General features: G+C 41.6%; 1 protein-coding gene and 1 pseudogene across 2 annotated transcripts in view; both read right to left on the bottom strand.

The window, feature by feature from the left end:
- Window positions 1-7954, bottom strand: part of LOC308516865 (kininogen-1-like) — a gene marked incomplete at its 5' end in the record, with an annotated part of 53423 nt that extends 45469 nt beyond the window's left edge. Inside the window, one exon of the mRNA XM_081087976.1 lies at window positions 7866-7954. Coding sequence (XP_080944102.1) covers window positions 7866-7954 — 89 coding nt within the window. The remainder of the gene's footprint in view (window positions 1-7865) is intronic.
- The window catches only part of LOC308515343 (histidine-rich glycoprotein-like), a 285767-nt pseudogene that overhangs the window by 96094 nt on the left and 163641 nt on the right, over window positions 1-26032 (bottom strand). The window lies entirely within an intron of this gene.

Genomic DNA, 26032 nt, shown 5'->3' with positions numbered 1-26032 from the left:
AGAAGGGGCCAATGCACAAATGAAAATACTATACAAGAAATATGAATTTAGAAGGTATGGGGGACCTGATGGAAACCTCTCTCTTAGAGAGGCACACTAAAACCTGGTCTTAACCACTTTTTATTCAATTTTAGATACACATCTTGCTCTCAGTAAAGCACAGCAAACAAGTAGCAGACAGACTGTCTCTAAGGTCAATAAAGATCAGTAACGTCCAGTAAACATTTACTTTAAGGCTAATAAGTCAAGAAATTGCTTTGAGCAACTGCTATCTCAATACAGCCCTGCTAATACCCAAGGTTCATCGGCCTTCCGTGTTCCTTGGTGCACTCTTATGACAGTATTGGGAAAGCAGTGGCTTCCCGCAGTGCACTTTGATCCTTGGGGTTAAAATCTCTGTCAACATGCTGTAAATTATCAATGGGTCCTGGGGACAGAAATTTGAGACATGCCTCAGATTAGTGGGTGAAACTGTAACCTGCACAAAACTGGATATTTCTAGTAGGTACCAGGTCCAAAGTGTTTTTGACCATAAGCACTGCCTCATTCATCGGTGTGCCAGGTATGGTTAGCAGTAAAATAATTTTCCTCCATCTGCTGGCCTCTCTCAGCTGGGGATTGCCACCATCGGTGTTCTTGTTGGATTATAGCAATAGAAGTCTTTAGCAGAAAACAGCTATATTATTTAAGGGAGGATCTGAGTTCAGGCAGAATAAAATGATTAAGAGGCTGTTGCTTTGGAGTCAGATGTGAATTTCAACTCTGCTGTAATCCTCTTCCTGTTTGATGCTGGGTAAGCTATCAAACATCTCTGAGTCTGTTTCCTCATGTATAAAATGGGGAATAATGCCTTCTGGCAGGATTGTATGATAATTAAATAAGAAAATATATAAAGTAAATAATACAATTCTTGGCACAGATTCACATGCTGAATAAATGATGCTATTGATGATTATTTTTATTATTTTAATTATTATTGTGCCTGAGGAAGTTGAGGACATCAGCTATCATTCCAGTTCTCCATGGCTCTTAAAACATGTTAAAAATATTGGTTCCTGTGGAAGAGAACTGTGGTGAGGGTAGAAGTCAAGCCATTTGATGCCCGCCCATCCCAGAGAAGGGGTGAGAGGGAATACACCATTGGGAGAGAGGCACAGCATTGAGGGACAGAGCTGGGATTAAGCTGTCCACTCAGCCCTATTCCTCCAAAGAAACCAATATACCTATATGGATCCGTCATACCAGGAGAACCCAGGAGCATCAGACCAGAGGGAATAAGCCCAGATTCCCTTCCCACTGAGACAGCATCTCCCTCCTTGCTCTCTCCTCTGCAGTGAGTGTCTATAGGTGTCCACAGCAATGGTGCTCAGCCTTGGCTAGAATCGCCTGAGGAGCTTTGAAAAGTCCTTACGTCCAGGCCTCCCCTGAGAAAAATTCAACCAGGATCTCTAGGTATTTAACCCAGGCATTGGTAGTTTTGAAACTCCAAGATGATTCAAATGTGCAGTCAAGATTGAGAACTACAGGGGCTCCAGACAAAACCTGGAAGGAGTTCAAAGAAAGAGGGAAAGGGGAGGGTTTACCATACCAAAAGCAGACCACACTTCCCCAGAGTCACAGATTGGCTTAGGGAGTGCTAAAAGTGGAAGAGACACATTTTGACTTTTGTTTGATATTGAGCTTTTAATATTAACAACACTAGCTTTTAAATACCCAAACAGTACCACACCAGTGCAACTTAGAATGACTGGAAGAGTATGAAACCTGGCCAAGGTGTTATTAAGGGGCTCTCACAAAGGTGGGTTGGGGAATGCTATTGATTATAACAAAACTATTTTATGCTTCAATGAATTGAGTTCCTTAATTAAGTCTTTCCATTATTGCTGTATTGATCATGTCCAATATGGAGAGCCCTGGGCAAACCAAATTCTGGTGAAGGGAAAGAAATGGGACAGGGAAAAGCCACCAAGGATGAGTATAAGCTTTTCCTACAGTACTGTTTTGCTAAGACTTAGGGGTACTCATGAGAGCCATGCTTTCTCTTCCCCTTGCTTTATTGAACCTTAAATACAGATACAATGCTAGTGATGCCATCCAGTTACTGGGGTAGCTACAGATGAGTCAGACATCTCAGGGAGCCAGTGAGAGGGAGACAGAACGATGGTAAGTAGTAGAGATAGTCTGTCCTGGGGAACTGTCTGATCTAGTGTTGTGGCAGAATGATCAGCTGGCACTCTGAGTGAGGAAAGTGTAACCTTTTTATCACAGATCTGCTAGTCCAGGGTTATTCAGGATCCAAAGCCTGAACTGAACTCATGGGGAGTCTCTGACCTATATATCTCCTCCTGTCCAAGTCTAGGTATTTAACCCAGGCACTGGTTAAATACTCAAATACCCGCTTTGGCGGGGCCCTGGGGTTAGGCTCTGCAGCTCCGTCCAAGTCAGTCAGAGTGGGGAAGTAAGACTACAGTTTTAATCAGATGTTGAACTAGGTTGCAAGTCCCCCCCCCCCCCCCGCCCCAATCCCCCCATATTCCTTTTCATTAGGAAGTGATGTATAGTATTGTTGAAGCATCATACTGGCATTGGGAAAGCTTCCTAGCAGTCCTGAAACAGAATTTCCAATGATGTGGAATGGAGAGGGGACTAGTGACTTTTCACAAGATAGTTTTCAAGGCACCCGGGGGTAGATAAATCTTCACCTCCATGTATTCTTTCTGGCATGCAGGTTCTTTCTGGGTGTCCTGGCTATAGGATCAGAAAAGTCGGGAACAAAATTTTCATTCTTTGTTTTTGTTGTTCATCCTCATCCAAGGACATTTTTCCATTGATTTTTTTAAAAATTTTGTTTTATTGCTTAAAGTATTACGAAGAGTATTACATATGTCTTCTTCCCCCCTCTCCGCGCACCCCCCTTGAAATTCCCCCAGCCTCCCCTACCCTCCAGTGTCTTGTGTCCATTTTCCATTGATTTTTAAAAAGAGTGAAAAAGATGGGGGAGAGAGAGAAACATTGATGTCAGAGAGACACATAGATTGGTTGCCTCCCACATTCCCATATGAGCCCCGGATTGAGCCTGCAACCAAGGTACATGCCCTTAACCAGAATCAAACCAGGGACCCTTCAGTCCATGGGCCAATGCTTTATCCACTGAGGATAACCAGCCAGGGCCAGAAATTTTATTCTTTAAAGTTTGTTTCCCCCCACTATGGTTGAATGTTTACTTATAACCTCTATTTTTGAAGGGTATTACTAGAAGCCACTTGAGGTTTATAAATGTGGAAAATACAAAAGTATAAAGAAAACATCACTTCTAATTCTACTATGATGAGAAAAAATCATGAACAATTATATATTGCTTTATAGATTTTTTGTATTTAAATATCTATAATATATGTGCTTTTACATTATTAGGATTATTCTGTATACAGGTATTGTTTTCCTCCACTGGATTACAAACTCTATTTTTGAGGGGTATTACTAGAGGCCATATAAGCTTTATAAATGTTGGGGTTTGTTTGAATTTTTTAATAAGGTTTTATTTTCAAATTTGAATTATTTTAATTATACAATTTTGAGTTATAAATATAATCCCTATACAAAGTTAAAAGAAAACTGTATATTATTGAATGTGTAAAATAAAAAAAATCTGTTATTTTTATTCTTTTAAAAAAATATTTTTATTTATTTGAGAGAGAGAGAGAGAGAGAGAGAGAGAGAGAGAGAGAGAGAAACATTGATTTGTTGTTCCATTTAATTATGTATCCATAAGTTGCTTCTTGTCTTTGCCCTGACCTGGGATTGGACACACAACCTTGGTGTTCTGGGACAATGCTCTAACCAACAGAGCTACCTGGCCAGGGCTTATCCTACCTCTCATTCTTCAAACCTTTTCCCAAGGGAAACACTTTTTTTTTTTTTAAATTTAAGGAATATTTTTTAAAAATATGTTTTTATTGATTTTAGAGAGAGAGGAAGGGAGAGGAGAGGGTGATAGAAACATCAACTTTAAACAGTAAAGAAGTAAAAAAAAAGAAACATCAACATTGATTGACTTCCTTTGCTAGGGATGGAGTCCGAAATATGGGCATGTGCCCTCACCAGAATCTAACCAGCGAACTCTTGATGCATTGGTTGATGTTCAACCACTGAGCCACAAGTGAGCCCAAGGGAACTGCTTTTAATAAATTTTTGTTATATACAGTTTAAACAGTTCATTTTCCCTTAAGGTTATACCATGAAGACTTTACCAAATCATTAAATATTATTCAGAAAGATTATTTTCAAAGATCATGTGGTATTATATGGTATATAAGCTTATAATATATCAATATTCCCTTATATTTGGATACATATATTATTTTCAATTATTTGTTCTTATAAATAACTAGTAGTCCAGTGCACAAAATTCGTGCACATTAAAAGGGAATTAATTGCCCTAACAAGTTTGGCTAAGTGGATATAACAACAACAGAGGCATGATTTAAAAACAACAAAAACATGATATGAAAACAATGAAAACATGATATAAAAACAACAGTGATGCAAACAATGACTGATAAAGTGATTAAACTTATTCTAATATCTCCCTGTACACCACATTAAGAGTGAAAACACTTTCAGAGTGCTTGACTAATTTCCCGTGTGATGAAGTACTTAGAACTTTAACTGTAACATCACATGCTCTTCAAACTCGAGAGAAAGCAACATATAACTGACCATGTGCGAAAACAGGTTCAGGTAGGAATATTCCTACACTGTCTAGAGTTTGTCCTTGTGATTTATTAATAATAATTGCAAGTGCTGGCATCACGGGAAACTGTCGTTGAGTTAATTTAAAAGGGAGGCCACTGTCAGACCGGGACAAATAAATTCTTGGAATCAGAACAGCCTCTCCCTCTGTAGATCCTGTTTATACTTCAGTTTTGATAATGTAAGGTCATAATCTTTTGATAATAAATCTGGTACCATTACAAAGACCCCATTTACTATTAAGATTTCTCAATAGCATGATGATTGCACCCATTTTCAATTTTAATTTATGACATAGCATTCCCGAAGGAGTGATACTATTAAGAAATTTGATGGAAAAATTTTCCTTTTCAGCATCATCTGTGGAATCAATGGAATCATCACTCAAATATGTGTGAAAATCTCCATCGAGTATATCCAAATTTTCTTCATTTAATTTTTGAACATGCTCATTTTTTGGACAAAGAATTTCATATTTAGATATATTTTTAATATTATCTATAGATATAGTATTTCCAAAAGTAACTTCAATAATAGATCCATTATAGATCATTTCACAGGGGATTTCCATAATATCCATTCCTAAATGAAAACTGCTATCAAGTTTGCCATCTCCAAGTTTTACTAACTATTCACTATAAGCATAATCCTCTGATCTCATATTTGTTTTAAGAGACAATTTATTGAAAAATCCCCAAACATTACAGTACTTTAAACTCGTTTGTACTATTTCCGATCCCATAGCATGCGGTACAATTCTGAGACATTGTCGAAAATCCTCTCCAAGAAGGAGAACTTTCCCACCAAATACAATATTCAAATTCATAATTTCTCTTAGTAATCTGTCTATGGCGTTTATAGCAGTGGTTCTCAACCTGTGGGTCGCAACCCCTTTGGCGGTCGAACAACCCTTTCACAGGGGTCGCCTAAGACCATCCTGCATATCAGATATTTACATTACAATTCATAACAGTAGCAACATTACAGTTATGAAGTAGCAGCGAAAATAATTTTGTGGTTGGGTCACAACATCAGGAACTGTATTTAAAGGGCCAGAAGGTTGAGAACCACTGGTTTATAGCATGATTGGATGCCATGATGTATTCATCAATAATGAGTAGTTGGGCCTTTTTAATAGTTTTAGCAACTTCACTGTTATTATCAAGTCTAGAAATTGAAGTTTCATTTAATGGAATTGGTCATTTATATTGGGAATGAAAGGTTCTTCCACCGAGAAGTAAATTTACAGCAATTCCTGCAGACACTGTGGGTAAAATAGTACCACCACAACCTCTAATATAATGTATTAAAACTTTATTGAGGGGAGCCGCTACAGTGTTTTGGACATGTTCAAGCCTTGGACTAATGAGAGGGCACAGTCCTCTCATTGCCACATGCAAGTCCCAGCTTGGAGGGCAGTGCCCTCCCAGCACAATTATAGCCAACAGCTATAGTTGTTAGCTTGAACCTATGGTCTCAACACGTGGCAACATGTGCCTGAATGATGTAGGCTTGATAGAGTTCAGGTGCATGTAGTTAAGTAGGATTGAAACCCAGAAGAATGTTGTAAATATCTTGGTCACGCCCTTACTTTGCCTTGTGGCATCTGCTATAAAGTAAAGACACAGCTGTGGGTGTGGTCGCTGTCTCTCAGAGAAGCAGCGTCCCACTAAGACCCGGCTTTCATTTTCTTGTCTGTCTTTTCTAAGCCTTTCAGCTGCCCCCACTCAGGTTCATCCTTGGCCATGCTGGCGTGGCACACTTTATAAAGATATGTCTCCACACTCTGAGTGCGGGTTCCTGCCTCAAACCCCGCTCTTACAGGAAACAGCTCTGGGAAACAGCTGGGGAGAGGGTGCAGCCATTTCCAAGACAACCCCTGCAGGACTGACTTCCTTCCACTTGGTCGCAGTTCTGGCCATGATGTTACACCCAGGATTTTTATATAAGTAGACTAGAGGCCCGGTGCAAGAAAATTCATGCACTTGGGAGGTCTCTCAGCCTGGGCTGTATCCTCTCGCAATCTGGAATTCCTCAGGAGATGCCCACCCTCTGGCTTAGGCCTGCTCCCCAGGGGATCAGCGGAATGGGCCTAAGCTGGCAGTCAGACATCCTAGAAGCCCGGGAGCCCTCAGCGGATGTCTGACTGATGGCTTTTGGCTGAGTGAAGCTCCCCCTGTGGGAGCACACTGACCACCAGGGGGAAGCTTCTGCATTGAGCACCTGCCTCCTGGTGGTCATTGCACATCATAGTGACCTGTTGTCCCTGGTCCTTCCACCATTAGGGTCAATTTGCATATTACCCTTTTATTATATAGGATGTCAATCTCGACATATTTGTAAATTTCTGATTTCTTTGGGGATCAGTAGATCAGTTGACAGAATTTTATAACATCCAATTTTTGTAATACAAGGCACCTAAAAATAAAAATTTCCATATACTCTGTGCTCACTCTCCCAATACAGCCTCCTTCTCTATCAATATTCTTACCAGAGTGGTACATTTGTTGTTATCAATGAACCTACTCTGAAACATTATTATCACCCAAAGTCCATAGTTCATATTGGGTTCACTATTGATGTACATTCTATGGGTTCAGACAATTGTGTAATACCTTGTATCCACCATTATAGTATCTTACAAAATAGTTTCATTGCCCTAAAATACTCTGTTCTCTGCCTATTTATCTCTCCCCACCCTCAATCCACTGATCTTATTTTTTCTGTAGTTTTGCCTTTTCCAGAATATTAAGTAGTTGAAATCATAGGCTTTGTCACCTTTTCAGATTTTATTCTTTCACTTAGTGATATTCCTTTAAGGTTCCTTAATATCTTTTCATGGCTTAATAGCTCATTTGTTTTTAGTGCTGAATAATACTCCATTGTTTGTATGTACCACACTTTATCCATTCAACTACTGAACGGTATTTAGGTTGCTTCCAAGTTTTGGCAATTATGAGTAGAGCTACTATAAACATCCATGTGCAAGTTTTTCTATGGACATTTTTTAAACTCATTTGGGTAAATATTAAGGAGCACATTTGCTGGACTGTATGGTAAGAATGTGGTCAGCTTTGTAAGAAGTGCCAAATTTTCTTTCAACATGGCTATACCATTTTGCATTCCCAACAATGAAGGAGAGTTTCTGTTTCTCCACATTCTCCCCAGACTTGGAGTTGTTAGACTTCTGGATTTTGGCCATTTTAATAGATGAATAATGGTATTTCATCATTGTTTTAATTTTCAACTCCCTATGACATATGATATAGTGCATCTATTCTTTTGTTTATATGCAAAAGAGGTGTGTTCAAATATTTTGCTCTTTTTAAAAAAAATATATTTTATTGATTTTTTACAGAGAGGCAGGAAGAGGGCTAGAGAGTCAGAAACATCGATGAGAGAGAAACATCAATCAGCTGCCTGCTGCACACCCCACACTGGGGATGTGTCTGCAACCAAGGTACATGCCCTTGACCAGAATTGAACCTGGGACCTCTCAATCCGCAGGCCAACACTCTATACACTGAGCCAAACTGGTTAGGGCTCTTTTACTCTTTTTCTTTCTTTCTTTTTTAATCCTCACCTAAGGATATTTTTCCATTTATCTTTAGAGAGAGTGGAAGAGAAAGACAGAGAGAAGCATCAACATGAGAGAAACACATCGAGTGGTTGCCTCCTGCATGTGTTACTACCAGGATCTGGGCCATGGAAGAGCCTGCAACTGAGGTATGTGCCTTTGACCATAATCAAACCCAGGACCCTTGGGTCTTCAGGCCAGCATGACTGTACTTGGAGATAGGACCTTCAAAGAAGTAATTAAAATTAAATGAGATCATAAAGGTACGGTCCTAACTCAGCAGAACTGCTGTGCTCATGAGAAGAATAAGAGACATAGGCATGAGCAAGCACAGAGGAATGTCCATGGAAGAACAGCAAGAAAACATTTGTCTGTATGCATAGGAGAGAGACGTTAGGAGAAACAAACCTGTGGACACCTTATTCTTGCACTTTCAGCCTCTTGAACTGTGAGAAGATAAATGTCTATTGTTTAAGGACCCAGTCTGTGGTATTCTATGATGGCAGCTCTAGAAGACTAATGGATGTCAGCAAATCTAGCTGTATCTAGTCTATACTAATAAAGGGAAATATTCTAATTAGACTGGAAGACCTTCCAGGAGATTTATGGACATCCTTCTGGACAAAGCCATGGTGGCAGGGCTGAGGCAGAGGCAGTTAAGGTCAAATGAACTGATGGAAGATTTTCCCATTGCACACATAATAAACACTTAAATATGTTTTAATAAATTAATGAATATGTAGAATAATGGATATTATACATTTCCTATAGTGATTTATAATGATACTCTATTTTAATTTTTTTCTTCTTATTTTTATTGATTTCAGAAAGGAAGGGAGAAGGAGAGAGAGATAGAAACATCAATGATGATTGAGTGGCTGCTTCCTCTACTCCTCACACTGGCGATCAAGCCCGCAATCTAGGTATGTGCCCCTGACTAGAAACAAACCCTAGACCCTTTGAAAGGGCGAGGACTACGCCCTCCATCTTACCCTGGGTCCTCCATTTTTGGGCAGAGCCATGTGCTCAGCAAGGCTTCTTCCTGGAAGAAGCCTCTGCTGGCCACACCCAGGATTTCTCTAAACTAACCAATGATAATCAAGGGAAGTGCACGCCATGGAGATGACCACATCCTGTGTAATGAGACACCGACTTGCGCTTGGCCAATCGGCGGGGCCCACAGTCCCCTCTCCTGCCCTTACTCCACCCCCCTATAAAACCCCTCGTCCCATCGGGCTAGGCCTCTCTCTGCCACTTGGCTTGCCGTTGTGTCGGTGAGTGTGGTGGACGGGGAGCTCGAGCTAGCTTGAAATAAAGGACTCTTTGCTTTTTCATCGGACTCGCTGGTTCCCTGGTGGGCTCTTGGAAATCTTGAAATCTGGGCATAACACCTTCAGTCCTCAGGCTGATGTTCTACCCACTAAGACAAACCAGTTAGGGCTGTCTTAATTTCTTTAAAAGAGTCTGTTTCTCCTTGCTATTTATAGTGAGAAAGAACTCATCATTTTATTTTTTTTTTATGGCTTAAAAGTCATTTTATTATTCCTGTCAATGTTGTGCATCAGGAAATCAACAGTGTGTCATGTCTGCTGGGGCCGAGTCCAGGTGGCCTTTTCATACCCGTGGCAGTGCCTGGTAAGGATGACCCTGGGAACTGGGGACCAGTTGTAATAGCCTGCTGGGGTCATAAGCCTGACACCTTGGTTCTCCTCCTTGGAGGTTGGAGCCTCTTCCTTTCCATGTGGTTGTCCCAGCAGCTTAGCCTGACTTCTTCTTTTTTTCTTTATTGATTAAGGTATTACATATGTGTCCTATCCCCCCCATTGCTCCCTCATCCCACTCCCATTTATGCCCTCAATCATCACCATTTCAATAATTAAATGAAGGTCCATAAGTCTAGGGAATAAAAATGGTCATATAAGCTGTGGTGGGACCAGGATGGGACTGGGTTCCAGATATGCCCTGAAGCCAACGTTCTGTGTTGCCTCCCCAGCCGGCCACACCAGGGGTGGTGCCATGGCTCAAAGGGATGTCTGTGGAGTGAGTAGGGGTCCTTCCAGCAGGTGGGGTCCCTTGGCCTGGCCTGTGGGGATTGGCCAAAACTGGTCTCAGGCAGGAGTGTGAGAGGGCACTCTGCAAAGTTGCTGTCGTGCAGGGTATGGGACGCAAACACAAGTGTGCAGTAACGAGATTAGGGGCCTACAGTGCCCCAGCAACAGCATAACCCATGGCCAAAGGTGGAATCACATGACCCCATGAGGAATTGGGCTCCCTCCTCTCTGGTTTTAAGGTTTTAGGAACTGCTGCTGCCAACTCTGTGCAGCTTGACAAATCCTCTGTTGAGCGTCTGCCCCCTGGTGGTGAGTGCACATCATAGCTACCAGTTGGATGGACACTTAGCCTATTAGCCTTTTATGTATATACTAAAGGCCCAGTGCACAAAAAATTTGTGCATTTGGGAGGTTCCCTCAGCCTGGCTTGTGCCCTCTTGCAGTCTGGGACCCCTCAGGGAATGACCACCTACTGGCTTAGGCCCGCTGCCTGGGGGATTGGGCTTAAGCTGGCAGCCAGACATCTCTCTGGCAGCCCAGGAGCCCTCGGGGGAAGTTCACTTGACAGCAGGGAGCAGGCCTAGCTGCAGTCAGACATCCTTAGCTCTGCTGAGGAGGCAGGAGAGGCTCCCGTCACCACTGCTATGCTGGCAGCCAGCAGCCTGGCTTGTGGCTGAGCAGAGCTCCCTCTGTGGGAGCACACTGACCACCTGGGGGCAGCTCCTGCATTGAGCATCTGACCTCTGGTGGTCAGTGTGTGTCCTAGTGACCAGTGATTCCCAGTCGCTCTGCTGTTAGGGTAAATTTGCATATTACCCTTTTATTATATAGGATAGAGGCCTGGTGCATGGGTGGGGGCTGACTGGTTTGCCCTGAAGGGTGTCCTGGATCAGGGTGGGGGTTTTCAGACTGGCCAAAGCCCCTTCAGGGTGGGGGTCCCCACTGGGGTGTCTGGGTGAGGGGCTGATGGCTGTTTGCAGGTTGGCCACACCCCTTTCAGCATGGGGGTCCCCCTGGGGTGCCTGGCCAGCCTGGGTGAAGGGATGATGGCTGTTTTCAAGTTGGCCACAGCCCCTTCAGGGTAGGGGTCACCACTGAGGTACCAGTCTGGGTGAGGGGTTGAGGGCTGTTTGCAGGCTGGCCAAGCCCCCCAGCTGGGACCCTCACCCCATGAGGGTGTGGCCATTCTGGGTGAGGGGCTGATGGCTGTTTGAAGGCTGCCCACAGCCCCCAGCCACCCAAGCTCCCAGTGGAGGCTGGCTGGAAGCAGGTATCTGGGATTTATTTAGCTTTTATAATTGAAACTTTGTTGCCTTTTGCGGAGGCCACAGCCAACCTGGGCAGGTGGGAAGCTTGGCTTCCTCCATCACCAGGGGCAACCAAGCCTTCTGCTTGCTCCAGCTCCGTGGCTGCCAGCTGCCATCTTGGTTGAGTTAATTTGCATATATTTGCTCTGATTGGGTGGTGGGTGTGGGTTGGGTATAGCAAAGGTACAGTCAATTAGCATCTCTGTCTTTTATTAGTGTAGACTAGATGCTCGATGCACAAAGACTCAAGCAAGAATGGGCCTTCCTGGACTCACAAAGACTGAAAGTGAAGGGATGGAAAAATATCTTTCAGGCAAATGGAAATGAAAAAAAAGCTGGGGTAGCAATACTTATATTGGACAAAATAGACCTCAAAGTGAAGGCCATAACAAGAGATAAGGGAGGGCACTTCATAATACTAAAGGGATACAACAAGAGGATATAACCCTGATACACATATATGCACCCAATGCAGGAGCACCCAAATACATAAAAAAAAAAAACTCCTGGAAGATATCAAGGGAGAGATCGACAACAACACAATCGTAGTAGGGGACTTTAATACACTACTGACATCACTGGATAAATCCTCTAGACAAAAAATCGGCAAAGAAACACCAATCCTAAATGACTCACTAGATCAGATGTACTTAATTGACATCTTCAGAACATTTCACCCCAAAGCCACGAGATATACGTTCTTCTCAAGTGCTCATGGGACATATGCAAAAATAAACCACATATTGGGTCACAAACAAAGTCTCCCCAAATTCAAGAAGATTGAAATCATACCAAGCATCTTCTCAGACCACAAGGGCATAATATTAGAAATAAACTACAATAAAAACAACCCAAAATACTCAAACACTTGGAAGATGAATAGCATGTTATTAAATATCGATTGGGTTACCAATGAGATCAAAGAAGAAATTCAAAACATCCTGGAAACTAATGACAATGAAAACACAACAATCCAAAACCTATGGGACACAATGAAAGCAGTCCTGAGAGGGACGTTTATAGCTCTACAGGCCTATCTCAAAAAACAAGAAAAAATGGTAGTAAATCATCTAACTCTACAACTCAAAGAATTAGAAAGAGAGCAACAAGAAAACCCCAGAGTGAGCAGAAGGAAGGAGATAATAAAGATTAGAGCAGAAATAAATGACATAGAGACCAAAAAAACAATACAGAAAATCAGTGAAACCAAGAGCTGGTTCTTTGAAAGGATAAACAAGATTGACAAACCTCTAGCCAGACTCACCAAGAAGCAAAGAGAGAGGACCCAAATAAACAAAATCAGAAACGATAGAGGCGAAATAACAACAGACCCCACAGAAATACAAATGATTGTTAAAAAATACTATGGACAGCTCTACTCCAACAAACTAGACAACCTGGAGGAAATGGACAAATTCCTAGAAAAATACAACATTCCAAAACTCAATCAGGAAGAATCTAAAAATCTCAACAGGCCAATAACTATGGAAGAAATTGAAGCAGTCATCAAAAAGCTTCCATCAAACAAAAGCCCAGGACCAGACGGCTTCACAGGGGAGTTTTACCAAACATTCACGGAAGAACTAAAACCTATCCTCCTCAGACTACTACAAAAAATTCAAGAGGAAGGAACACTTCCAAGCTCATTCTATGAAGCCAGCATCACCCTAATACCAAAACCAGGTAAAGACAACACAATGAAAGAGAATTACAGGCCAATATCCCTCATGAACATAGATGCCAAAATCCTCAAAAAAATCTTAGCAAATCGGATCCAGCAGTACATCAGAAAGATCATACACCATGACCAAGTAGGATTTATCCCAGGGATGCAAGGATGGTACAATATCCGCAAATCAATAAACGTGATACATCACATAAACAAATTGAAAGAAAAAAACCACATGGTCATATCAATTGAAGCAGAAAAAGCATTTGACAAAATTCAACACCCATTTTTGATAAAAACTCTCAGCAAGGTGGGAGTAGAAGGATCATACCTCTACATAATAAAAGCCATATATGACAGGCCCACAGCCAACATCATACTCAATGGACAAAAACTAACACCATTTCCCCTAAGAACAGGAACAAGACAGGGATGCCCCCTCTCACCACTCCTGTTCAACATAGTACTGGAAGTGTTAGCCATTGCAATTCGGCAAGAAGAAGAAATAAAAGGCATCCAAATTGGAAAAGAGGAAGTAAAACTGTCCTTATTTGCAGACGACATGATATTATACATACAAAACCCTAGAGACTCCATCAAAAAGCTACTAGATTTAATACATGAATTTGGCAATGTAGCAGGATACAAAATTAACCCCAAGAAATCCGAGGCATTTCTATACACCAATAGTGAACTTTCAGAAAGAGAGATTATAAAAACAATCCCGTTTACCATCGCACCAAAAAAATTAAGCTACCTAGGAATAAACTTAACTAAAGAGGTAAAAGACCTCTACTCAGAAAACTACAGGACGTTGAAAAAAGATATAGAGGAAGACATAAACAGATGGAAGAACATACCGTGTTCATGGATTGGTAGAATCAACATCATTAAAATGTCCATACTGCCCAAAGCAATCTATAAATTAAACGCATTTCCCATTAAAATACCAATGGCATACTTCAGAGATCTAGAACGAACTCTCCAAAAATTCATCTGTAATAAAAAAAGACCCTGAATAGCTGCAGCAATCCTGAAAAAGAACAAAGTAGGTGGGATCTCAATACCAGATATCAAGTTGTATTACAAAGCCACTGTTCTCAAAACTGCCTGGTACTGGCACAAGAACAGGCATATAGATCAATGGAATAGAATAGAGAGCCCAGAAATCGGCCCTAACCAATATGCTCAATTAATATTTAACAAAGAAGGCAAGAACATAAAATGGAGCCAAGATAGTCTCTTCAATAAATGGTGTTGGGAAAATTGGACAGATACATGCAAGAAAATTAAACTAGGCCACCAACTTACACCATACACAAAAATAAACTCAAAATGGATAAAGGACTTAAATATACGATGGGAAACCATACAAATACTAGAAGAATCCAAAGGCAACAAAAGCTCAGACATATGCCAAAGCAATTTCTTCACCGATACAGCTCCTATGGCATTGGAAACTAAAGAGAAAAATAAACAAATGGGACTACATCAAAATAAAAAGCTTCTGCACAGCAAAAGAAACCATCAACAAAACAACAAGAAAGCCCACTGCATGGGAGAAAATATTTGCCAATGTTATCACCGATAAGGGTTCAATCTCCAACATTTATAGGGAACTCAAACAACTTAACAAAAGGAAGATAAACAATCCATTCAAAAAATGGGCAAAGGACCTAAATAGACACCTTTCAAAAGAGGACATTCAGAAAGCCAAGAGACATATGAAAACATGCTCAATGTCACTAATCATCTGAGAAATGCAAATCAAAATAACAATGAGGTACCATCTCACACCTGTCAGACTGGCTATCATCAACAAATCCACAAAGGACAAGTGCTGGAGAGGATGTGGAGAAAAAGGAATACCTGTGCACTGCTGGTGGAAATGCAGACTGGTGCAGCCACTATGGAAGACAGTATGGAGTGTCCTCAAAAAACTAAAAGTGGAACTCCCATTTGACCCTATGATCCCGCTTCTAGGAATATATCCCAAGAAACCAGAAACACCAATCAGAAAGGATATATGCACCCCTATGTTCATAGCAGCACAGTTCACCATAGCTAAGATCTAGAAACAGCCTAAGTGCCCATCAGTAGATGAATGGATTAGAAAACTGTGGTACATCTACACGATGGAATACTATGCTGCTGTAAAAAAGAAGGAACTCTTACAATTTGCAACAGCATGGATGGAACTGGAGAGCATTATGCTAAGTGAAATAAGCCAGTCAATGAAGGAAAAATGCCACCTGATCTCACTCATTTATGGATAATAAAGACCATTATAAACTTTTGAACAAAAATAGATACAGAGGCAGAGCTGCCTCGAACAAACTGTCACACTACAGTGGGAAGGCTGGGGAGGGCTGGGGGACAGGCGGGGGTGGTAAGAGATCAACTGAAGAACTTGTATGCATGCATATAAGCATAACCAATGGACATAAGACACTGGGGGGGGGGGGTAGGGGAGGCCAGGGGATTGTCAAGGGTGGGGGGAAAAAAAGAGACATATGTAATACTCTTTGAAATACTTTAAGCAATAAAATAATTTAAAAAAAAAAGATGAATGGGCCTTCCTTCCCCTGGCTGCTGGCACCGCCTTTGCTCTGGTCAAAGCCACATTTCCACCTTCCCATACTGTCCAGAGGCCCGAAGCGGCCTGCGTTGTTATCTTCACATGCAAATTAACCTGCCGTCTTTGTTGGGTTAATTTGCATACTCACTCCTGATTATCTGGTGGACGTCATGAAGGTGCATCTTTCTCTTTTATTAGTGTAGATAGGTAATTTATAAGGCTCCGTCTCTGGTTAGGTTCAATAAGAAATACCAAAAATTTTCCTGAGATGTTTTATTTTTTTTACTGATTGACTGACTTGAGAGAGAGTAACAGAGATTTGTTGCTCCACTTATTTATGCATTCATCGTTTGATTCTTGTATGTGCCCTGACCAGGTTTGAAACCTCAACCTTGGTTTATTGGAATGATGCTCTAACCAACTGAGCTACCTGGCCAGAGCCCTGAGATGTTCAATGCTTCTTACATGTTTACTAACCTCACTTCTATTGCAAAGTAAATACAATTTTGCAGTGTTTCTTCAATCTACAGAATATATTTAGAGTAGAAAATGGAATTTGTTTGCTTAAATTGTAGTTGAACCCGTCTGGTCTCTTTATTCCTCATATGACTTACCTTTCTGATGTCTCTCTATTAGTGGATTAAAAGAAAACCCAGAGAGAGAAACCAAGATGGCAGCATAGGTAAACACTGGAAATTGCTGCCTTGCACAACCACTTCAAAAATACAACTAAAATACAAAATAGACATCATCCAGAACCACAGGAAAGCTGGCAGAGTGGAAATTCTACAACTAGAAGGAAAGAGAAAAGTACTGAGACTCAGAGGAAGTGTGGAAGAAAATTTCAGAGGTACGGAGGTGAGCACCGAAGGGGCTGGCAACTGAGGACGAGTTGCACATGGAAAGGGCTGGTAGCTGAGGACGCGGTTGTTTTTTTCAATCGGGAGGGAGTCTCAAGGTCCTGACTGAGCTGAACTCCAGTTCCCGGTGAGTCTCTTGGGACCCAGACTCATATGGGAGAAAATAGACTGTCCGGCAGCAGGCAGAACTCGAGGGCGGCTTTCTCTCAGAGGTGCTTGCAGCGATTACCGGGACACTGAGACGTGGGGCCTCTTAGGGTAGGACTGGGGAGCAGCCATAGCTTCTTGCTCCACCCTGTTGATTCCCTGAGACCCTGCCCCACTCAAGCTGTGCACAGAGGCTTTTGCATATGAAAGGCCTGGCCCTTTGCCACCTGAAAATTAAATAAAAAAACTGCAGCTGAATTAGAGAGACCCAGAACTTCCAAAAGAAGGTCCAAGGCCCCACAGCAGCTTGCATTGCTTCACAGCTGGGCCTCATCTTGGCACCTTCAAAACCCAAACAAAGAAGAGGAATCTCTCCATAGCTCCTGCTGTGTAGCCTCAGGAAGGGGCTAAATTAGCACCTCCTTAGAGATCCAAGAGCCAGTGTACCCAGTGGTCAGAGTGAGACCATCCAGATTACAACTCCTCAGATCCATAAGGGACACACTTAGGGGGCAGACTCACTGAGCACCAAAGCCCCACAGAAGAAAGTCTTGCCCCAGAAGAGTGTCTCCAGCTCAGAAGTTCTCCCACTGCAGACACAGCTGATTCTCACAGCCAATTGGCCTGGAGGTCAATTCCTCCCAGTGATACCTACAACAATCAAGACGTAACTACAACAAGACTGTGCACAAAGCCCACAAAGGGATGCACCAAGAGTGTCCACCTCAGGTAATTGGGGAGGCTGAGCCACTGGGTCCTATAGGACACCTAACAGAGAAATCCACTCTATCGACACAGGGAAGCATAAAAAATGCGGAGACAAAGAAACAAGTCACAAATGACAGAAATGGAGGAAAGCAAACTACTGGATATAGAGTTCAAAACCACACTTTTAAGGTTTTTCAAGAACTTTCTAGAAACCGCAGATAAATTTAGTGAGACCCTCAAGAAATCTAGTCAGACTGCCGATAAATGTAGTGAGACCCTCAAGAAATCCAGTGAGACCCTCGAGGTTATGAAAAAGGACCAACTAGAAATTAAGCATACACTGACTGAAATAAAGGATATTATGCAGAGTTCCAACAGCAGACTAGAGGATCACAAGAATCAAGTCAAAGATTTGAAATACAAAGAAGCCAAAATCACCCAACTGGAAAAACAAAATGAAAAAAGAATCCAAAAATATAAAGATAGTGTAAGGATCCTCTGGGACAACTTCAAGTGCACCAACATCTGAATTATGGGGGTGCCAGAAGAAGAGAGAGAGCAAGATATTGAAAACCCATTTGAAGAAATTATGACAGAAAACTTCCCTCACCTGGTGAAAGAAATGGACTTACAAGTCCAGGAAGCACAGAGAACCCCAAACAAAAGGAATCCAAAGAGGACTACACCAAGACACATCATAATTAAAATGCCAAGAGCAAAAGATAAAGGGAGACTCTTAAAAGCAGCAAGAGAAAAACAGTTAGTTACCTACAAGGGAGTACCCATACGACTGTCAGCTGATTTCTCAACAGAAACTATGCAGGCCAGAAGGGAGTGGCAAGAAATATTCAAAGTGATGAATAGCAAGAACCTACAACCAAGATTACTTTATCCAGCAAAGCTATCATTCAGAATTGAAGGTCAGATAAAGAGCTTCACAGATAAGGAAAAGCTAAAGGAGTTCATCACCACCAAACCAGTATTATATGAAATGCTGAAAGGTATCCTTTAAGAAGAGGAGGAAGAAGAAAAAGGTAAAGATACAAATTATGAACAACAAATACACATCTATCAACAAGTGAATCTAAAAATCAAGTGAATAAATAATCTGATGAACAGAATAAACTGGTGAATATAATAGAATCAGGGGCATAGAAAGGGAGTGGACTGACTATTCTCGGGGGGGTGGGTGGGCGGAAAGGGGTGTGGGGGGTGTGGGAAGAGACTGGACAAAATTTGTACCCCTATGTATGAGAACAGTGGTTGGCGGGGGTATGGGTAGAGGGTGGGGTGGGAACCGAGTGTAGGGGAGCTATGGTGGGGATGGGGAGAGGAAAAACTGTAATAATCTGAATAATAAAGATTTAATTTTAAAAAAATATAAAAACATTAAAAAAAAAGAAAACCCAGATCCTGTGTCTAGCTGTCTTTTTGCCAGCTAAAATGAAACATGATTCTAATAGATTAAATGCTAAATACACTTCAAAACGTTGTTCATGAGCAAGAGGGTGCTGTAGTAAACTCAGTTGTCAAACCCTTTCCTGATGCTAAACTGAGCTCTTTGCATGCCAAAGAAGTAAAGGGCAACATCTCCTATGGGAAGCTTCCTGTCTTTTCTTGCCTATCTGGGATTAGCTCTAACCTGGGATTAGCTGCTGAATCTATTAGTCACTTCAAAGTAAATAATCACAAAAAATCTGTCATGTCAACTAAATAAGGTCTCTAGATTTAAAAAGTAGAATCTTGCCGAAACCGGTTTGGCTCAGTGGATAGAGCATCGGCTTGCGGACTGAAAGGTCCCAGGTTCGATTCCGGTCAAGGGCATGTACCTGGGTTGCGGGCACATCCCCAGTGGTAGATGTGCAGGAGGCAGCTGATCGATGTTTCTAACTCTCTATCTCTCTCCCTTCCTCTCTGTAAAAACTCAATAAAATATATTAAAAAAAAAAAAGAATCTATATACTCATTTTGTTGTATTGTACCCTGAGAATCACACAAGGACGCCTCAAGAAATCGAATTAAGAAGCCACTTTTATTTCAAAGCTGGGACTACGAGTGGGCAATATGCTCTCCAAATCTTGTAGTGCCCTGTTGGCCAAAACAGACTTATATAGGCAAATATCACAAAGGTATTGATTACATCTCGAGATTTGGAATGAGGAACCTGGTTTGCAAAAAGACGTTTGTTACAGAAGCTTAGGTTGAGCAAGTTAGTTACAAAGATTAATTATATTTTCGGGTCTTGGGACCACTGTGTCAACAGAAACACATTATCTGAAGCCACTGAGGCCATTTAGAGTAATTGTGTTGTCATGGTCTCCAGGTGCAGAGGAATGTGTTTCAAGAGACCAGTAAGATCACTATCAATGCGGATATTCAAACCACAATCAATTAATTATTCAATCAAATGGTATAACTTATATAAGAGCAGTTCTCAATCTGTGGGTCGCGACCCCTTTTGCCATCAAATGACCCTTTCACAGGAGTCGCCTAAGACCATCCTACATGTCAGATATTTACATTACGATTCATAACAGTAGCAACATTACCGTTATGAAGTAGCAATGAAAATAATTTTATGGTTGGGTCACAACATGAGGAACTGTATTTAAAGGGCCAGAAGGTTGAGAACCACTCTTATATAAGTTCAGAAAATCACAATAACTTTTCTATTAGCAAGCAAATAATTATAGAAGCGAAGTCTGCAGGGTTAAAATATTAAATAGCAGTTTTTACCCAAGCATAGTTGCTGGTTTCATGTACATGAGTCAAATCAAGGACTCATCTTCATCAGTGAGATGATTGTACTGCCCTCTAACTATGAGTAACTTTACAGAATTAATTCATTTCTGATAGTTTTTATGAGCCAGTTTACCAGGCAAGGTCTAATGGTTAGAGCTAGGACCAATAGGGCAAAAGGTCCTGCTGCCACAGGACCTAACTAAGAGAATAGTTAACTAGGGGAACCAATTAAACATACTTTGGAACCACATTTCCGATTGTTCTGTTTTTCTTTCTCTCTACTCTAAGTTTTGCCTCACTAAGGCCAATCTTTCTCGAATTATTCCCAAATTATTGGCATAAAAACAGCAAGTTTTTCCAAGAACGATGGATAATCCTCATTGTTTCATGAAGAGAAGATCCAGTCCTTGTCTATTCTGTAATACTACTTCAGCTAAGGAGTTTACTTGCTTCTAGAGAAGGGAGATGGAACTTTCGAGGTGTCTAATGTCTATATCTATCTGTCTATTTAGTTCCTTTAGGTTTGCATCCCCTTTTATTAGAGCTGAAGCCCAAAGAGCAGTTGATTCTGCAATAATGAGCCCAATTAAGAGAGGTACTAGAATGGGGACCCTCTTGGGTCATCTTGGCCACAGGCCTGGGTACATATGAGCTTTTCCTTCATTCTCATTGTATATGGAAATCTGTTGGATGATATAAACTAGGACACAGAGAAGGGGCTCTGCTGGGGTCCAACCCCAGCGGGTCCAGGGGTCCCCAAAGGTGTGGACGGAGTTGGCGAAGAAGGAATGACACTGGGACAGCGTTCAGTTGATCAGCAGCCTAGCCAGGATCTCCAGCCAGGATCTCCAGCCAGGATCTCCAGCCAAGTTCTGGTCCAGATTTCCAGAGAAGTTCTGGTTAAGATCTCCAGCCAAGTTCTGTGTCCATGTTCTCTTGCTAGGTTCTCCAGGTTCTCCAGCCAGGTTCTGTAGCCATGTTCCCTCGCTAGGTTCTTCAGCCAGGTTCTGTCCAGGTTCTCCAGCCAGGTTCAGTCACCAGGTTCTAGTCAGGTTCTCTTGCCAATTTCTGTAGTCAGGTTCAGTCCAGGATCTTTTGCCATGTTCTCTCACTAGGTTCTGTCTCTAGGTTCTGAGGCCAGTTTCTTTCCAGGATCTTTTGCCATGTTCTCTCCAGCGAAGTTCTTCTGTCTCTAGAGAACGTTCTGTGTAGGTTCTGTCTTCTTTCTGTCTCCTTCTGTGTTCTTGCTGTCTTGTTACAACTGTATTTATACCAGTTGATTCAATCCTATCAATCTCTATTACAAAGGTTAGGGCGTTTCTATCTCCATTCCAGGGAGTAAAGATTATGTAGCTTAAGCATGATTGTTCGTAGTTAAAGTGATTAATTACCCGCCTGGCACTTAGTTAAGAGGTTTTATTCCCTCCCTAACTTCAGGGGGAAATCCCTACCTGGGGATTGAACCTTTCTCGGAGAGGTGACCTTGGTAAAAACACAGCGCCAAGAAGGTGAGCAAACATATTAAGAACAGTATGCCATATATGCCAGGTCCCTTGAAACAGCAAGGATGGACTGGCTCCCGGCAAATTCCCCCTTTTTTATTTTTTAAAAGCAGGCATTAAAAAGAAAAGCCCGAAATGCTCTCTTGTATCCATTTTAAGAGTAGGATTGGCGCTTTCCGCTATTACCTGAGGCCTGATCTATCACCCCAGGGAGAGCTTGCCAATCCTGCACTTTCCCGGGGTGGAAAGGCTGCAGTGGGGATAAGGATAAGGCTCCTTGGGCCTACCTTCTCCCATGCCTCTACATTTACCTTTCGGGCATCTTTCCTTCCTCAGAAAAGCATGGACGTATTTCTTGTATAAAATGTTCCATCTGACTGGGAGTAACCTTAATTCCTCTGCTAGCAAGCATATGTGTTAAAAGATCAATACAGAGTCTTTTTTCTTTAGACTCAGTATGGCACATCTTCTTAATCTAAAGATCAATACAGAGTCTTCTTTCTTTGGACTCAGTATGGCACATCTTCTCAATCTAAGTTCTGTACTATCCACCTTCTTACCCTACTTATCCTCTATAAGGGGGTTTGCAGCACCCTGGTGGAGTCCTATCCGTCCCGAATGTGGGGGTTCTCAATGGGGGGGGGCGGCTTACCTAGGGGAATCCTGTTCCAGGAGTTCCCAAAGGTGTGGACGGAGTCGGCGAAGAAGGAATGACACGGGGACAGCGTTCAGTTGATCAGCAGCCTAGCCAGGATCTCCAGCCAAGTTCTGGTCTGGATTTCCAGAGAAGTTCTGGTTAGGATCTCCAGCCAAGTTCTGTGTCCATGTTCTCTTGCTAGGTTCTCCAGGTTCTCCAGCCAGGTTCTGTAGCTATGTTCCCTCGCTAGGTTCTTCAGCCAGGTTCTGTCCAGGTTCTCCAGCCAGGTTCAGTCACCAGGTTCTAGTCAGGTTCTCTTGCCAATTTCTGTAGTCAGGTTCAGTCCAGGATCTTTTGCCATGTTCTCTCACTAGGTTCTGTCTCTAGGTTCTGAGGCCAGTTTCTTTCCAGGATCTTTTGCCATGTTCTCTCCAGCGAAGTTCTTCTGTCTCTAGAGAACGTTCTGTGTAGGTTCTGTCTTCTTTCTGTCTCCTTCTGTGTTCTTGCTGTCTTGTTACAACTGTATTTATACCAGTTGATTCAATCCTATCAATCTCTATTACAAAGGTTAGGGCGTTTCTATCTCCATTCCAGGGAGTAAAGATTATGTAGCTTAAGCATGATTGTTCGTAGTTAAAGTGATTAATTACCCGCCTGGCACTTAGTTAAGAGGTTTTATTCCCTCCCTAACTTCAGGGGGAAATCCCTACCTGGGGAAACAACCTTTCTCAGAGACCTTGGTTAAAACACATAGTGCCAAGAAGGTGAGCAAACATGTTAAGAACAGTATGCCATATATGCCAGGTCCCTTGAAACAGCAAGGATAGACTGGCTCCCGGCAGGGCTCCTCATCCTCCTTAAATAAATCTGAGGAGGCACACTTGGTTAGGCCATTTGTGCAAGCTAACCAGGTCTGCTCGGATACTTGGTAATAGGTAGTGAAGCTACTATTTCCCCAGTGAGTTTGATCACAGGAGTCCGCATAGGGCAGTGGTCAGCAAACTCATTAGTCAACAGAGCCAAATATCAACAGTGCAACAATTGAAATTTCTTTTGAGAGCCAAATTTTTTAATCTTAAACTATATAGGTAGGTACATTGTTATTAAGACTGTACTTTGGGGCCCTTTGGTTGTCTGTTTTTGTGTTTTTCTGTTTTATTCTGTGGACTTACTGGACGGACATTATGGGACAGACTCAAACTACTCCTTTAAGTATTATGATTGATCATTTCAAAGAGATTAGGGGAGGCTATAGAGCTCCCTCAGGAATTGGGAAATTGTTAGGAATTGGATGGATTGTTTAAACTCTGAATGAATGTCTGGTGAAAGTGTGTGAGTGTGGAGGGAGGGGGCCTTCCCTCTCCTCTCCTTTGTGTGGCTCCACGACTTCAGTCAGGCGGGCATCTGAGTGAGGATCTGTGAAAACAGGTCACCCCCTCCCTTGTCTGTCTCTCATCACCGATCATCATGGGGTCGGGACAAAGTTTGTTTGTATAAAAACTTATGTCTAGATATTTTGAAGTGAAATAATGCTGAAATATTGCTAGAGGACAGAATTGAATCTGTTGGTTGATTATGTCTTGCATTTTTGAAGTTTATTCTTAAAAATGTTACTGATTGAGAGATGCTGAATGTTTGACTTGTCAGCTAAAAGTTTAAGGTTCAGATTGAATGGGGAAAAATTGTGTAGTTGTGGTAGCTAAATGCCTTTGCTTATTGGTCTGACTAAAAAAGAGGATTAATTTTATGACCTCAACTGAAAATTTTAATACAAAAACCAGTTTAAATTTAATTGATATTCTTTAAGATAATTATAAAAGGTATAAACAGCTAGTGAGATTTCAGTTTGTCTGCAATATAATGTTGGCCATCTATCTTTTAGGGATTTTGGTTTGCTCTGTTAAAAAAAAACAGTGTAGACAGCCACCATTTTGGGCTGCATGACTTGGCAGCGGCCATGTCGGCCACATGGCTTGCCGCTCCCCTGGGGGCCGCCATCTAGAAACAGCAAAGGCCCCTCCCTCTGATTTAGTCAATCACAAAAGGAATGTCTGCTCACTGAGGCAGGATGGAATTTTAGGGCTGGAGCTTTAAGGCGGAGTTTTACTACAGAAATATGGATGGGGCAGGAAGTGTGCTTGCCTCTCGGATTTATTTAATACTATTTTTAAGCTAATCTCTTAAATCTAGAAAACCCTGCTTTCCTTAAACTAAGGACAATTAAAGGTTATATGTTCCCTCCCTAAACAAAAGTTAAATAGCTTATGTCAAAGTCTTTAAAAGGGACTGATAGCAGTAATCCAATTTCTAAAGTGAAGTATGGTAACGATTATTTCAGGTAGAAAATGTGGTTTCATACTGGTCTTAGAAGGAACATTTTTCCTTTGCCTGGGAGGGACAGCACAGCTGTCCCAGGGTCGGAGGGCTCCAGTTAACTTGTCAACTCAGTGTTCTGGAGACCCAGGACTGTAATTTAGATAACATGCGTAAGTTTAACCCAGGTTACCCAAGGGCTCTAGATAATGTGTTTATCAAATAGGTTCCTCATTCCAGACCTGAGGGCTCTAGATAATGTATTTCTGTCAATTCAGTGACTCCGAGACCCAAAACTATAATTAACATGCTTAATTCTGCTTCTGTAAACTGTTTTTTTGCAAACCAGGTTCCTCATTCCAAACCTTGAGATGTTTGGATTTTTGTGAGCCTTTTTGGTTTTGGATTTAGATTTGTTTGTGAGTGGTTTTGGTTCTTGTTTGTGAGTCCAATGTATTTGTGAGACCAACGTGTTCAGTCTGTCGATTTTGTCATTTCACTGAAATCCTGTTGGAGGACATTGAATGGTTCTTTCCTTCCTCTTTAACTTTTGGGGGATTGTGTGAATGGATTACTGATCTAGATTATCAAGGATCTCTAAGGGACTTGTCCTGTATCTGGAGGAATGGCTTCTAGATGGTATTCACCATCTCTGGGACTTCCAGGAGGGAAGTCAAAACTTGGATTGGCTAAGGGTTCGAATCTGGCCTATCTTTTTAAAAAAAGGTAGAAGAGAAGCGTTCCTAGGTAGTTTTCTACTGCCTCTGTTCAGGGACTTGTTCTGTATCTCTGCACAATTGAAACTGATTTGTTGGTATTTTGTGCTATAAATGTGGCATACGCCTGTGTAAAAGCTTTTGTTTATTTCTGTTTTGTTTTGTTTTCTTAAAAAAAAAAAAAAACCTTCTAAACATCTCCTGAGTTTCCGTGGTGATTCAAAGTTTTTAATGGGGAATGTTATCTGTCTTTATTGCTTAAATATGTGTTTGTTGTTTAAAATTGTTTAGCTAGTGAAATTTCTGTTTATGTCTCTTAAAAAATATGAATGTACTGCTAATCTGAGGAATGATAATTATTTCTATTTGTTCATGTAAGTGTGGAAGTCTGCGAGAAAAAAACCAAAACCAAAAACACACATGCTTGATTCCTTTTAAGGCTGAGTGCTCTGACTGATAGCAAAACACCCCTG

The sequence above is a fragment of the Myotis nattereri genome (assembly GCF_964212035.1).
Source record: "Myotis nattereri genome assembly, chromosome: 3".
Classification (NCBI taxonomy): Eukaryota; Metazoa; Chordata; class Mammalia; order Chiroptera; family Vespertilionidae; genus Myotis; species Myotis nattereri.
The sequence above is the reverse complement of the archived record's forward strand: the minus strand, read 5'-3'. Positions and strand labels throughout refer to the sequence as shown.